Below are 14,782 nucleotides of genomic sequence, written 5' to 3' on the forward strand. Positions count from 1 at the left end.
AGAGAGAGAGAGAGAGAGAGAGAGAGAGAGAGAGAGAGAGAGAGAGAACACATCCTTGAATCTCAGAGCCCACAGATTGAGCTGAGGCCTGGGTGGTCTTTCATAGAGAAGAGGTGGGAGCCCATGGCCTGAAGCAGACAGTGTTACCAGAGTTTCGTCCCACTCAAATGGAGTTCTGGCTGTTTATTTGTATCTTTAAGCATTAGTATCTGACCACACTTTTCTTCAGACTCAGACCGTGTAAGGCGGAGGAGAGAAACATGACACTGCTTTGTGACTCTGGTACTTTGAGGATGTGGTGCAATTTATTCATGATGATGTCTCTGCCCTCAACTTTGCTTCTTAAGTTCTCTGTCGTAGGCACCTTGTCTGCCATTTTGGATAGTATCAGAACTCTATTTTAAATGAGACATTCATCATTAACTCAGACATCACATTCATGGGCTATTTTCATTTCTTCCGTGGTTTGTTAGATTCCGTGAGCAGTTGCAATTTTCGTATGCCATAAAATGGTTGAGAAATTACTGTACTTTTTTTGCAGTGGGGAAATCTATTTTAGACTAATTTGTATAAACCATGGAGTGCCTTTTTTAAAAAACACAGTTACAATTGTTCATATCACTGGCTGAGAAAATAGATGAATAAGTCTTTCGCTTGCACCCACAGAAAACACTTGATTTAATTGTCAATGTCCCTGAGTGTGTGACATGAGTTAGTGTCCAGTTCCACTTGCAGCTCAGAAATACACAGATTCTCACATTTTTGAACCAGTTGAATGTAGTAATGGGAACAATTATAGCCACAAGTATTAAGAGAAAAAAAAAAGTCTGTGTGAATGTTTCTCAAAACAAACAAACAAACCAACAAACGTCCCCTAAAATCAGAGCCGATGTATAACGCCCATTGCTCTACTTCTGGAAAAACACCCAAGGGAATTTAAGCTCACATTTGTTCATTGAAGAAAGAACCTTTCCCAATGCCTGTGCTGTAGGATCGGCCTGGATCCATTCACTGATGAGTGGATAGCTAAACAATGGTGGTTTGTTAAATTTTATTTTATATGTGTGAGTGTTTTGTGCATGCATCTGCATCACATGTGTGCCTTGTGCCTGTGGAGGCCAAAGATGACATTGAGTCCCCTGGAATCGGAGTTACAGATGGTGTGAGCTGCTGTGTGGGTGCCGGGAATCAAACCTGGGTCCTCTGGAGGATCACATAGGGTCTTGACTGTGGAGCCATCTCTCTAGCACCCACTTTATTCACTCAAAAGGCATTAAAATAAGTCATTCACGGGAAATGGATGAAACTGGAGACCACGGTATTAAGCAGAAGGGGATGATGGGAGGTGACAGGAGAAGGCATGGGTAAATATGGCAACAGACCACGATAAACTTAATGAAAGCATCAGGAGACCAGTCACTTTGCTCAAGAAACACATGCAATTAGATTTTTCAAAAGGCGATGGTAACAAAGAAAGAACTGCATTGACCTGAGAGACCAGTGTCGCCAGAGAATCATTCCCTGGTGAACCAACTGGATTTGCCTGAACCTCCCCTTCTGCCTGTAGGGTGGTGGCAGCAGCGTGCACAAGACCTCAAACCAGACAAAATCCCAGTGTAGAGGGGGAGATGGGCATGAATCCCACCCCAGCTGAGAAGATATTGGTGACTGATAGCTGCTGGGATTGGTTGATGGGCTGGGAGCAGGGAGTCAATTTTCCTTAAGGGGTGCAGCCCCTGGGAGGCTGATGGTCACCCACTCGAATATGTGGACAGCACAACTCATACTTGATGGAGGAGGAGAAGAGGATGGGAGGCTATGATTGTAAGGGTAGAGAAGGGGGTGGAATATGGGAGGAGTGGGGGAGGGGAAGAATATGATCAAAATACATTGTATGAAATTCTCAAAGAATTAATAAAAAAAGTGAAGAAGAGGGACTGGGGAGATGGCTCAGTGGTTAAGAGCACCAATCACTCTTCCGAAGAACCTGGATTTCGTTCCCAGCACCCATGTGATTGTTCACAACCATCTGTAGCTTCAGTTCCAGGGGATCTGACCCTCTTCTGGCCTCCATGGGCAGTGAGCACATACATGGTGCACAGACATACAGCCAGGCAGAATACCCCATACACACAATCAAAGGAAATCATTCTTTTTTTAAAAAATGAGTAAGAAAAAAAAAGAATGCCTTTCTTCGGTGGTTGAAAAGGAATTTTGCAAGAGGTGATACAGTTCCCACAGGTGAGTGGATGACCCTTTGTGCTCCCTTGTGCCCCTGTGTACCGGGAAGATACTCACCAGTCACTTGGAGTAGCATGCTTGCCTCTCTCCAGTAGTCCCCCTCCTGGAAGCGGCACCAGTACTGGCCGTCGTCACCTGGCTGGACCTGGCGAATCTTCAGAGCCACACTCCCCTCTTCAGTGCTGTCCTCTGTCCACTCTGCCCGGCCTCCGTACCCCTCCATCGGTAGCCCAGTCACCTCAGCTCCATCCCGGTACACGATCACAGGCTTGTCAGGGTCGGAGCGGTACCACCTCACCTCCATGTGTGCTGTTGTCCTCTTGGGGAGGAGTTGACACGTTAGCAGGGCATCTTCCCCGACTTTGGCCAGGATAGGGAGGGCAGGACCGACCACTCTGAAGTCATCTACAAAACAGAGAAAGAGGAAACAGAGATGCAAGACAGAAGATCAGGATGCTCGCTTTGAGTAGCCAAGGTGCTGGAACTTGTTAACAGAAAGTAGAAGGGATTTAATGTCAGTGTTTCGGAGAATCAAAACATGGAAGTGTGTACATTTTCTGGTTAAAAAAGAAGTTGTATGTATTGTGTACTAAAATTTAAAAATTTGATTATGACTGTGTACCACCAGCCTTGTGGTTGGGAGACAATTCCATAGTTAATGAGCTTTTGGGATCTGGATTTTTTCTTTAAAATGTTTTATTTTAAATTATGCACGTTTGAGTAGGTACACACATGTGTGTGGAGACCAGAAGAGAGGAACAGGTCCCCTGGAGCTGGAGCTGGCTTACAAATGGTTGTGAGCCATTGGCAGTAGGTGCTGGGAACTGAACTTGGGTCTCCAGAAGATCTTTCAGTACTCTCAACAGAGCCATCTCTCCAGCCCTGAGATTTGAAGGCTTAAACCACCTGTCTTTAAGATACCAAAAGCGACCACATCTCTGGGGTTCATTCTCAGATAAATTAATATGTGGGCTGATGTTCCACGGGGACTTTATCTTGATTCTGGAGTCATTTTGAGCTTAGGTAAACAGCTATGGCACTGGGTCCTTCTACCTACCACGGTCACTAAACTCAGGGAAGGAGCTGATTTGGTTTTTTTCTTTCCTCCTGGAGAAGGCAAGAGTCCAGTAAATAGCAAATGTGGGTTTCACAAAAAGGTCTTATGGTGGGTTAGAGGCAAGGCTTGGCTAGAAAGTTTGAGTCTTCTGATCAAATTTTAAGTCATGTTCTTTGATATCTGAAAACCAAAGATATGTTTGATAGCTCTGTATGCTGCAATGCCTGAGAATTTCATGACGTGGATACCCATTCCTCCTCTGCAGTCCCAGCACTGGAGAGGTAAAGTCGGGAAGGAGTAGGAGCTCAAGGTCATCTTGGCTATCAGGTGAGTTAGAGGCCAGCTTGGGTAGGCCTGAAACCCTGTGTAGGGGGGAAGAGGAGGGAGTGCAAGCTTAACAGGGAAAAGCACTTACAGCAAGCTTGAAAATGGGGTTCAAGTTCCAGGATCCACACGTGAGTGGGGAGAATCAGCTAACGTAAATTGTTTTCTGACCCCCATACACAAGCTGCAGCATGCACACCCCCATACATTGTACATGCATTTGCCATTCACACACACACACACACACACACACATACACACTAAAAGCTAATAAAATAAAAGTAGTCATATAGGTACTCAATTCAGATTTAAGATGAAATAAAAGAGATACTGCTCAAAAATTCTCTCTGGAACCTAGAGATTTTGCGCCTTTCGCGGGTGGGATTTACACGTGCCATTTTCCCAGCAGAGTTAAGAGTGTTGGATGTAAACCACACATGCTCCAGCTACCGATTCCAGGGCACTCTCCAGGTGACTTTCAGCGCCTCCTAAAGTTGATGCTCACACCCAAGAGGTGAGCAAACTAAGCCAAGAAGCTTTCTGAAGCCAGGGTGTGGAAAGGTCAGCATGAGCCTGTACCCCTTTGAGTTACTATACTGTCGGGTTGAATTTGAGACTGTGTATTTAAGATCCACAGAGCATGACAGCGAGGGCAGAAGGAACCCTACCTGGGTGCTTTATAGTCAGCAGGACGAAGAGGAAGGATGCAATCACACCAGATAGACTATACCCTGGGCAATCCACCATCCTCCCTGGAGCAAACATAGAAGAAAATGCAGCTGTGATTACCCACCATGCCCTGCAGTTTCTGCGTTGTTTTTTTGTTTCTTTTTCTTTTTTTTTTTTTTAAGATAGGGTTTCTCTTGTGTAGCCCAGGATATCCTGGAACTTACTCTGTAGACCAGGCTGGCATCGAACTCAGAAATCCACCTGCTTCTGCCTCCCAAGTGCTGGGATTAAAGGCGTGCCCCACCACTGCCCGGCTTGTTTTGTTAACTTGACACAAGCTAGAGTCATCTGAGAAAAGGGATCCTCAACTGAGAAATTGTCTCCATCAGATTGGCCTACATACAAATCTGTGGAGGAATTTTCTTGATTATTGATTGATGGGGAGGGTCCAGCCCACTGTGGGCGGTGCCATCCGTGGGCAGGGGGGCTTGCATGATATAAAAAAGCAAGCTGAACAAGTCGTAGAGGGTAAGCCAGTAAGTGGTGTTACTCCACGGTCTGCTTCAGTGGCTGACTCCAGGTTCCTGTCCTGATTTCCCTTCATAATGGACTGCCAGCTGTAAGATGAAATTAACCCTTTCTTTCCCAGTTTGCTTTTGGTCTTGATTGGTTTATCACAGCAATAGCAAGCTAACTTGGAGGTCTGATGGCTATGCTATCTTAATAAACAATCAGCACCAGACCTGTCATCATCAGATCATGGTCTGGCCCCGTTCTTTGTGGATATTGATCACAGCTGACTCCCCCACTCACATCTGAGCTCTCCCTATGGGGTTACACTATATGCAATCCCTTGGGCTCCCCACTCTCAGGTCACACTTAGTCCAGCTGGCTTCTAACTTGCTACATAGCCAAGGATGACCTTGAATTCCTTCCCCTACCTCTTGTGAATCCTGAGACTGAAATTTTATACACCAGGAGTCAGATACTGAAGAGGACGAGGCAGGAGGATGTCTGGTTTGAGGCCAACCTGAGCTGAAGCAAGTGTTTTGTTTGGAAAGAAAAACAGTCCTGAGCTAAAGAGACAATGATGTTAAAAAGAGAAAAACTCAGCTTGTTGTGGTAGGTCACTCTAATCTCAACACCCAGAAGGCTGAGGCAGGAGGATTGCCATTCGTTGGATGTCAGCATTGGCTATAGAGTGGGAGACTGTCTAAAAACACCATTCTCTGTGCAGTGGAGATCAACAGGAAGTAAGAGCCATTTCCTGACAGGATGCTGGCTGTGCATAGGCCCTACCTACTTCCTCATCTTAGTTGACTCCTCCCCGCCCCCACTCCTGTGTTCATCCTTCATGAGAGACTTTCTGAACCACTCACCTGTCGCTCTCTCCTTTAGGGTGAAATGGAGGCTGTTGGTCTTACCCAGCCACAGGTGTGTCCTTCATTCACATAGCAGGTGTCTAAAGACGGGAGAGCACAGTGACTAGAGACGGAGTAGCCAAGGAAAGTGGAAGCGTCTCTGGCTTGGGTGAAGGAAGATTTGAATGTTGCCAACCTGGAGTCAGAGTTAAGTCCCTGAGGATCACACTAAAATGAAGCTCCAGTCAGAATAGTACATTCACCTCCCGCTCATTGCAATATGCTCAAAAGAGAAACTCAGAAGGCAGGTGGACTTTGACTGGGCTCTGTTCTGATTCATCTAGCCTTCCAGGCACATTTATAATGTTGACACTTATCTCTTCAGAACACCAGCGCTCAGGCTGAACCATGCTCCACGCTGTCCAGCAGGTAGGTGACTTGCCATATGGTAGTGACCTACATCATGGCTATTTTGTCCTGCCCTCCAGCTTGGTGAACACCTATGATTCCTCACCTAGGGCCAAGCTCCCTCACAACACAGAGTCTGTGGGCCTTCAGAGTGCAGAGCATGACTGTTTATCAGATACTCAATCTTCACCCTACTGAGGTGAAGTCTGGGAGGGGACATTCTCTCTCCCAGACCAGTCACCAGGCTGAGGTGCCTGTGTGTTTTTGCTTTGTTCTTTCTCTTTTACAGGAAAACAAAGGCTTCACCCAAGAAAATTGATAAGCTTTCTGACATAGTGTGTGGGTGCAATGAACATGACTGGTGATGGAGGGCCTTGGGTACTCCTGTTATGTGTTCTTCTTTCCTTAGCCCTTCTTTGGGCTAAATTCTCCTAAATTCTCTTTCACACTATTGAGGGATCTTTAGATCCACTTTCAGGAGCTGGGCAGAGCAGTGTTTAGCTTATTTGGAAGAATGTTCTTCATTGTAACAGTGTAACACCAAAGCATGCAAGATACCATGCTTGGTTTGAGATGTGTTTCCCTGATCCTTTCCCTCTCAGGATGATTAGCTAATCCTGCACCATCTAGCTTGAAGCTACTGGTCTTGATGTAGGCAGTGGGTCTAGACATGGTCCCACAGTGCAGGATGGGAAGTTAAAGGAAGGAGGAAAGGACTATATATTGAGAAGGATACAAGGGCAACTTGTCCCTCAGAATAGAAAGGTTGTTCCCTATCTGTAATGGTTATTTTTTGTTTGTTTTATTTTGCTGTTTTGTTTTGTTTGAGACAGAGTTTCTCTGTGTAGCCCTGGCTGTCATGGAACTCACTCTGTAGACCAGGCTGGCCTCAAACTTAGAGATCCACTTGCTACTGCCTTAGAGTGCTGGGATTAAAGGTGTGCACCACCGTCACCTGGCTTTGTAATGGTTAGTTTTAGTTGTCACCTTGACTCAATGTAGACTCTCCTGAGAGGGGACACCCTGTAACTTTAATTTTTTTCAAAGTCTACTTTTAATGATGCTTCTTAAATGCTTTAACCTCCCTTCGAGCCCTTCATCCACCAGGGGTAGTGGAAAAGAAAGAATACAGGGGAAGTGGACCTGGTTAGAAATGGTTCTTTGGAGCAACTTGCATCTGTGCTGTCTGGCACAGGTCAGCAGCAGCAGCTCAATGCACTCGCAAACACTTCATGGATACACCAGCAGTCAGTTCAGTAGAGTCAGGATAGCAAATATGAATCAGCAGCGGTGGCACTACCTAGCAGAGACAGCCAGACCTCAACCTCAGCACGAGTCATCAGGAGGGACCCAGAGGGACACCAGGAGAAGTCCTTGGCTGAGTCTCCCAGCAAAGTGAGGACGAGAGACCCACAAGCATTGCACAGCTAACTCTATAAGCAAGCCAAGCTCAGCCTCCATCTTTGTCTGTCAAGTTCTATTTATACCCCCAAACATCACATGTCTTCCATGGGTCTGGCCTCAGCACGTGTGTCTGTCTCAGCTGATATCACTCTGCCAATCAGTCCAAGTGACAAGAAACTACAGCACATCACCAGAAGTTTTTTGGTGCATTTCTATCTATGGAGTCCTGACAAATGCAGCTCAACTACAAAATGTAAGGCAGACCAATACATGCGTGTTGTTAGCAAAGAATCCTTCATTACGTGTCCTTTCACATGCTTGCTTGCTTGTTTCAGAACATCCTTTCACCTATGTCTGCTTCAGTGAAACATTCCTTCACATGTTTGCCCTAGCAAAACACCATCTAACATAACTGACTTTCCAAAAAAAAAAAAAAAAACCACCTTAAGTTTTCATTTCAATTCCCCAGGAAGAACTGCATAGGTGGAATTGTTCTGTGGGGGAATATCTTAGTCAGGTTAGCAGAGGTGGGAAGACTCGGTTCTGAATGTGAGAGGTATCATTTCACGGACTGGATCCTGAGCTGAACAAGAGTGAAAAGGTAGGGTGAGCTGAGCAGGCATTCGCAAGAGCAGAGCAGCCATGACATCACATGAACAGAGAAGTCATGACATCACAGGAGCAGAGCACCCATGACAGCCCAGGAATTCATGACCAATCTGGCTTTCATAGAAAGACCTTTCAGCAGAGATTTACCACTTGAAGTCCCTTAAATTAAAGAGAATTAAAGAGAGCTAAAAGTCTAGAGATATCAGTAGTTGGGACATCTCCTTTCCTTCCTCAGCCTACTGAGGCAGGGAAAGGGGAAAAGCAAGGGAAGAGAAGGGACATAGAAAAGGAGAAAGAGAGAGGAAGGAAAAAGTAAGGAAAGATGGAGAGGAAGCTGTGGTGTGTGTGTGTGTGTGTGTGTGTGTGTGTGTGTGTGTGTGTGTGCTTATGGTCAGTGATACTTGACACTTCCAGATGTTTAAGTTTCAGACTGGGAAGTTCTTAGCTCTGGCATCAGTCTGTCACCTACAGAACTCTTTGCATTGTCAGTGTTTGTGTTTCTGTTTGGATGGAGGGAGGTAATCCTGGAACTCGGAAGCCCAGGGTCCACACAGCTCTGAGGGGAGAAGGTGTTGCAGTAGAAGGACATCCCGAGACATGAAGGTTCAGGAACCACACAGCTCTAAGGAGGGTCAGTGTCCCAGTGGAAGGGCAGCCTGAGACACAGAAGCCCAGGAACCACAAAGTTATGAGAGGAAGCCTCCTGAGCAGAGGTGTTGCAGTTCCCTGTATCCCCAGCTGAGCTAAGGGGCTCAGGAGCCTCAGGCCTGAGCATCTCTTGGCTTCTTCTCTTCATTGCTTCTTTTCTTCTTGGCTTTTTCTGATGGGAGTCACACCAGGTGAGAGATCTCATGAATGAGATTTATTGGAGGATCCAGGGTGTGGAGGGACGAATCCAGGGACGGCTGCCCTCTGCTCTGGGAGTGGACAGCAGGGAACTGGACAAAAGTGCAGTGCTTATATAGGATTTCCGAAGGGGCGGTGCCTTTCAGGGCAGAGATTTCCAGAGAGAGGATTGGTGGGATTTCATGTCTTGAGCTTGGGGTGGGAGTGGGGGATTTCGGGGATTGGTGGGTTTTCCTGCCCAGGGATTGATGGCTTTTTTTTTAAATCTACCCCCACCCCCTTTCCCTGCATCAGATCCATGGGTTAGGGTGGAAAATCCTGGTTGCAGCCGGCTTTTGCTGAGGCGCATCTCTGTGGGGCTGTTGGGGGGAGTAGGAGACTGGAGAAGTGGTGCTGCCACTGTGGACAGCTCCTTCTGCGTTTCACCGAGGCTGTAAGCTGAGGCAGGAAAGGGGCTGCCACTGTGGACAGCTCCGGAGGATCCGCTCTTACTGAGGCCGGAAAGAAGATGCACCACCGTGGACAGCTCCCGCGATGGCTACTGGTTGAGGAGATATCGTAGAGACGCCATTTAAACGGGAGCCGCCATTTTAACGGGAACCAACAGCTCCTGTGAACCATTTTGCCGCGGTGGTCTTAGGCTGGGACAGGGAAGGAGAGGGCTGCTGCCACTCTGTGGGTTTTTGTGGTGCTCCGCCCAGGGATTGCGGTTGGTTCCATCACGTTCCCAAAATCCAAAAAGGTTCTGACAGATTAGATCCTCTGAACGTTTAATTTTTTCACTTGAGATTTTAATTTACTTTCAAATTGACTTTATGAGAATTTACCAGTCTGAACAACTCACCAATTATTGTTTTCTGAACGTGATAAAACTGATTTTTGCTGCAGATACAAGCAAGGAGCTGCATGTGGGTGTGCCCCAATCCTCTAAACTCCAGGATCACAGAGAACTAGACTCCAAACCAGTACTAAATTTCTGTTCCTACAAATATGAACTTATGCCCAACTGCTTGTAATTTTCAGACACACCATCCTGTGAGATTAGAGCCTCCAGGAGCTCTGGGCTCTTGATTTGCCCAGTCAGGGTCAGTCAGGCTATTTGTCCTCTTCCAGTAACCCTGGAACGTCCAGCCTGAACCTGGAGCTTCAGGTTGGAATATTGTCTAATGGAAATCAGCCAATCCCCTTTCTAAAAGCAGACTGCTGCTGCCCTGTGGGAAGAAGATGCTCTCCCAGAGGAAGCAACCAAGAGAATGGCGACCTTCAGCGTTTCAGACGCTCGGGTTCCTACCACTCTGGGAATAAGAGGAGCATTCTAGTGTTGAGAAAAAATTAAAAATCAAGCTTACTGAGTACTAGTCCCAGCATTTGTACCCACCCCATTCTTCTTGGGTCCCTTCTCTTGGTTACTATCTTGATCCACTAGGCAGGCCCCATGGCTCCATCTCTGTGAAGTGCAACCCAATGATGAAGTTCCACAAGTGACCAGTAGGTGGCAGATTTGTCAAGAGCTATGCTCCAAAGCTTCACTAATGTATTACTCAATCCATCATTTTATCAATTTATATTTTTGCATTTCATAGCAAACTCAATTCAGAGCCTGGGGAGATGGAGGAAGGAGCAAACAAATAATCAGCTGCTGTCACCAACTATGTCAAGTCTCCCAAGGACCCCAGAGGAATCCCAGGACCAAAGCTTTGTTGAGCGTTGGGAAGATGGAGCAACATGGAGAGGCTCCTTCGTTAACCTTAAAGCTACTATTATGTTTTCTTACCCAGCACTCTTAAAGCACACCTCAAAAATGATCATTTCTTCTCTCAGAGTTAGCTGAAATGTTATGAGTAGATAGATAACTCAAGTGTGAATACTCCAACTGTCCAAAGGCTTTTAAGGAATCAAGAACATCAGGGAGGTCCATGTGGGGACTGAAAGGTTGAAGGTAGCTCATACTTCATTTAGGGCTGTAGGGAAAGGAGGTTGAAATATTAGGACTCTGTATTTTCAATATTAGGATGACAGTTACTTGTAAATACATAGAAAAAAAAGAAAAAAAAAAGAAAGCAGTTAACAGGGAGAAAGGAAAATTGTGTCTCAGAGACAACATTCCTTTATTAAATTGATATCACTGGAATGTGGAATAAACAGCAGCTGTTTAGTTTCGGGTGTACAGGTGGATTTAACAAAGTGTGTCAGGGTCTAATTTCATTCTACAAATAAGACAGCCTGATAATGACTCTACCTAAACACCCCCATAACCAGTCAATTCAATGGCATGGTAGGATACAAATCTGACAGATGAAACCAATACCTTATCCCACACACCATCAACAGATTTCCTAAGGAGGAAAGTTGTGAAAGGAGCTCAACTCTCAATGGCCACAGTTCTCTGCAAACTTTATATATATTGATAAAAAAGACAGAAGAAACCAGTCTTGCTAGTGCCCTGTAACTGATGGAAATCACAAGTTCAAAGTTGACATGGGCTTCAGAGAAAGTCCTAAGCCAGCCTCGATGAGATTATACCCTCTCTCAAGATTATACTACAGTTTTACATTGGGTTTATAGTTCAATAGTGGAGCACTTCCCTGGTGTGAGATGAAGCCCTAAATTCAATCCTAATATTCAAAAAAATAAATTAAATGAAAAGAAGAAGAAACTGAAGAAGAGACAGAAAGGAAAACACTTTCCACATTCATTGTTTGGAACAACTAATATTGTCAGCATGTTATTCTGTTATAGGGAATTTAGTGGTTCAGTGTCATCTTCATCAAAATAACAATGGCATTTTTCACAGAGCTATATAAATCAATTCTAAAATTTACACAGAAAAATGAAAGACCCAAATGGTCATGACAATCTAGGGCGGAAGAGCAGATGGGGATATAATACTGAGCAGCTCAGGATTCAGGGGAGAGGGAGAAGGCAAGCTAAACTGGAAGCTGGGGTCTGCTGAACTCAGGCCAAACAAATGTAAAATGCACTGAAGCCCCAGAATTGATCTGTGTCCAGTGTGGATGCACTTGTAAACACAAAACTGTGGGAGAGTAAAGACAGATGACAGGCAAGGGATATGGAGATAGATGATAGTTATATTCACATACATTTGGTAATTCTTAAACGATTGTCATTTGCCTCTGAGACCCAGTTCTCCCACTCTGAAGTTCCTGAACACACAGTTTTGAGTGTGGACACAAGCTCCGTGGTTTGGGTGGCAGAGAGTACAATAAACTTGTGTCATGTCATGGGCAAGCTGTCACAGGCTTGGACATTGGGCAGGAGGCATTTGTGACATCCTCAGCAGATGATGTTCCCTTGTGTCCTGTGGGCTCAGTTGGAACTATGACATCAGTGGGACTTCCCAGAGGCCTCTGACCACTTTAGGTTAAAAGTCCACCCTGCTCAGGTGCTCTGCCAGCCTTAAGCTATTCTTCTTGTAACATATTCTATTCTGCTTTCTGGAGGAACCATGACAGTGGCTCACCACAGTTTAATGCCACCAAGGATACTTCATTTAGGTGGCTTGAGAAATCCCCTCAGACACACAGCAAGCTATATTTTGGGAGAACAGGAAACCACGAAAGGTGTCCTAATAGAGACTCCCTCCAATCACAGAGAAGGGGAACTGAAAGTCATTCTCTGAAGTCTAGCTTAATAATCTCATGAGCAGAACCAGTCAGCAGATAGGAACTAGGTAGCATCATAAGTTGCTGGGTAGCACTGTGCATTTGGAGGTACGTTAAACTTACCACACACTTGCCAAGAACATGGCATTACAGAAGCTAGCAAAAGATAGATGCAAAAATTGTGTTAGCAGGATTTGACTCTGAAAAAGGAGGTCAGCCTGCACCACAGAATTGTAGCATCAACCTCTTGACCCTGGATGATCCCGTTAGTGATCTGGGGGGTTGATATCAGATGTCTTACTTAGCCCCTGGCATGATCAGACCACCAGCAGTCAAGGGAATGGCTGTCCTCCTGGTCTGTAAGGGTCTTTGTACAGCTACATAGGACCTCAGAACAGCCACTACTATGTTGAAGATTCACCAAACAACTAGTTCAATCCCAGATGGGCAACCTCACTGCTTGCTGGCTTTCCTTTGGCTTTTAGTCCTTTCTGTTTGCAAGTAAATATTTTTCTGTGTATTATACAGTATTTCCAGAAACAAGAGATGTAAAACCTCTATGGAGAATCTCAAAATACACTTTTGGCTCAAAGCTTTAATCCTTAAAAGACAGGAGGAGAGCTTCCACAGCCAGTTCACCCAGGCTACAGGGTGGTAAGACTTTCCTGTTGGACATCAACTTACTGTTCCCAGGGGAATAAGCTGTGCCCAAGCGATTCTTTAGTAGTAACCTCCACATCTAATCTCAGCTTCACTCTCAGGTCACAATCTGACTTGAGAGCCTCTTCAGGCCATGACAAATATAGGAGGACCCCATACAGCCCATGGTTTCTAGTGATCACTGCCCATATTCCAGGGGTAGGATCCCACCTCTCTCTGGTCTTTGTAGCTTTGGGACTCAGTTTATTTCCCAGTGTCCTCAGAACACAGCAGTTTCCAGTGGTCCTGGAATCTTGGGCTGAATTGACCATGTTGTGGACCAGCCCACTGGGAAAGGAGATGCATCCAGCAATAAGGAGATCTCTGAGTGACATTCTGTTACCAGAATCTGGGCATTCTCCATAGCCTGATTGTTCAGTTTCTCTTTAGATAATTTAGTGTCCCTTGAAAGCAGTCTTCCCAGCCATCACACTCAGAGGTACAATCCCTACTTTTCAGATTAGCAAATTTTAATTTATTCTAGCCTCACTAATGTGTTTCAGATAGGACTTTGATTGAGACAGAAGAGTGTGTATTTTACCAACATTCCCAAACTCTTGGATTTTTTTGTTCTGTTTGCCTAAAGACTTTGGTTTTTTCTGTTTTTGTTTTTTGTTTTTTGTTTTTTGAATAGGTAGAGAAATTTCTTCTGAAGAAAATTATTTCTTGTAATGTTAAGTAGAAACTCTGATACTAAATAGTGAGCTGCATAGGACCTAGTTGCAAGAAACCTTCCCCTAGCAACAGATGTGTCAGCCTGAAACATTTTTCTGATTGGTTAAAAGTTGAGTGCTTTGGATTTTAATCCTTTTTAGTTCTTGTTAATTCTGCCTCAGTCTGCGATCTCTTCTGACCCCACCAAACACCCAAGAAGAAAATGGCCACAATTGGAGTCCTGGTATTAAGATTTTTCTTCGTGGCTGTCCTGATGGGCTCCCAGAAGTCATGGGCTATAAAAGGTAAGTGCTAAGAAAACCAAAACTAGGACGACAGACTGTATGAGACTTGGGAGAAATAAATGTGTGTGTGTAGAGAATACAGTCTTTGAACCGAAAAATAAGAATGGCAGGCACCATGTAAGTCTAAATAAGACAGTTATGGTTCAGGGAAAATTCTTCCTACTGAAGTGAAATGACTCAGACTTGGTTGAGCAGTACAAATCAAGGCACGAGGACCTCTGTTTCTCCAGAGGTCAGACTTCTGGGGCTATGGAAAAGTAGCTTTCAATAGGCACCAACAAGGCACATCTCTGGGTTTTGTTTTGTTTTCTTTTTGGAACATTGGGAAAATTAATAATTGGAAACCTCACACAATTTTGTTAAGATCAAGTGAGATAATGTATGAGACGCCCTCAGTGCTGTTCTTGTGTGAGCATATTGTTCACATCAGTTCTGTTGTATTCAACCACAGACACTGTATTTAAGATCACTAGAAAGAAAGGTCATCATCCCACACCAAATCTACCCGAGAGAGAGAGAGAGAGAGAGAGAGAGAGAGAGGGAGAGGGAGAGGGAGAGGGAGAGGGAGAGGGAGAGGGAGAG

General features: G+C 45.1%; 2 protein-coding genes across 2 annotated transcripts in view; one reads left to right on the forward strand and one right to left on the reverse strand.

Moving 5' to 3' along the window:
- The window catches only part of Btnl2 (butyrophilin like 2), a 14,947-nt gene extending 9,030 nt beyond the window's left edge, over window positions 1-5,917 (reverse strand). The window contains exons 1-3 of the mRNA XM_028786477.1: window positions 5,671-5,917; window positions 4,291-4,374; window positions 2,299-2,646 (exon numbers count right to left, since the gene is read on the reverse strand). Of these exons, the coding sequence (XP_028642310.1) occupies window positions 2,299-2,646; window positions 4,291-4,369 (427 nt within the window). The 5' untranslated portion in view covers window positions 4,370-4,374; window positions 5,671-5,917. The remainder of the gene's footprint in view (window positions 1-2,298; window positions 2,647-4,290; window positions 4,375-5,670) is intronic.
- Window positions 5,918-14,052: 8,135 nt separating this feature from the next.
- The window catches only part of LOC114638131 (H-2 class II histocompatibility antigen, E-U alpha chain), a 5,629-nt gene continuing 4,899 nt past the window's right edge, over window positions 14,053-14,782 (forward strand). The window contains exon 1 of the mRNA XM_028786508.1: window positions 14,053-14,200. Coding sequence (XP_028642341.1) covers window positions 14,119-14,200 — 82 coding nt within the window. The 5' untranslated portion in view covers window positions 14,053-14,118. The remainder of the gene's footprint in view (window positions 14,201-14,782) is intronic.

This window comes from Grammomys surdaster, unplaced genomic scaffold (genome assembly GCF_004785775.1).
Source record: "Grammomys surdaster isolate TR1022 unplaced genomic scaffold, NIH_TR_1.0 125504, whole genome shotgun sequence".
Classification (NCBI taxonomy): domain Eukaryota; kingdom Metazoa; phylum Chordata; class Mammalia; order Rodentia; family Muridae; genus Grammomys; species Grammomys surdaster.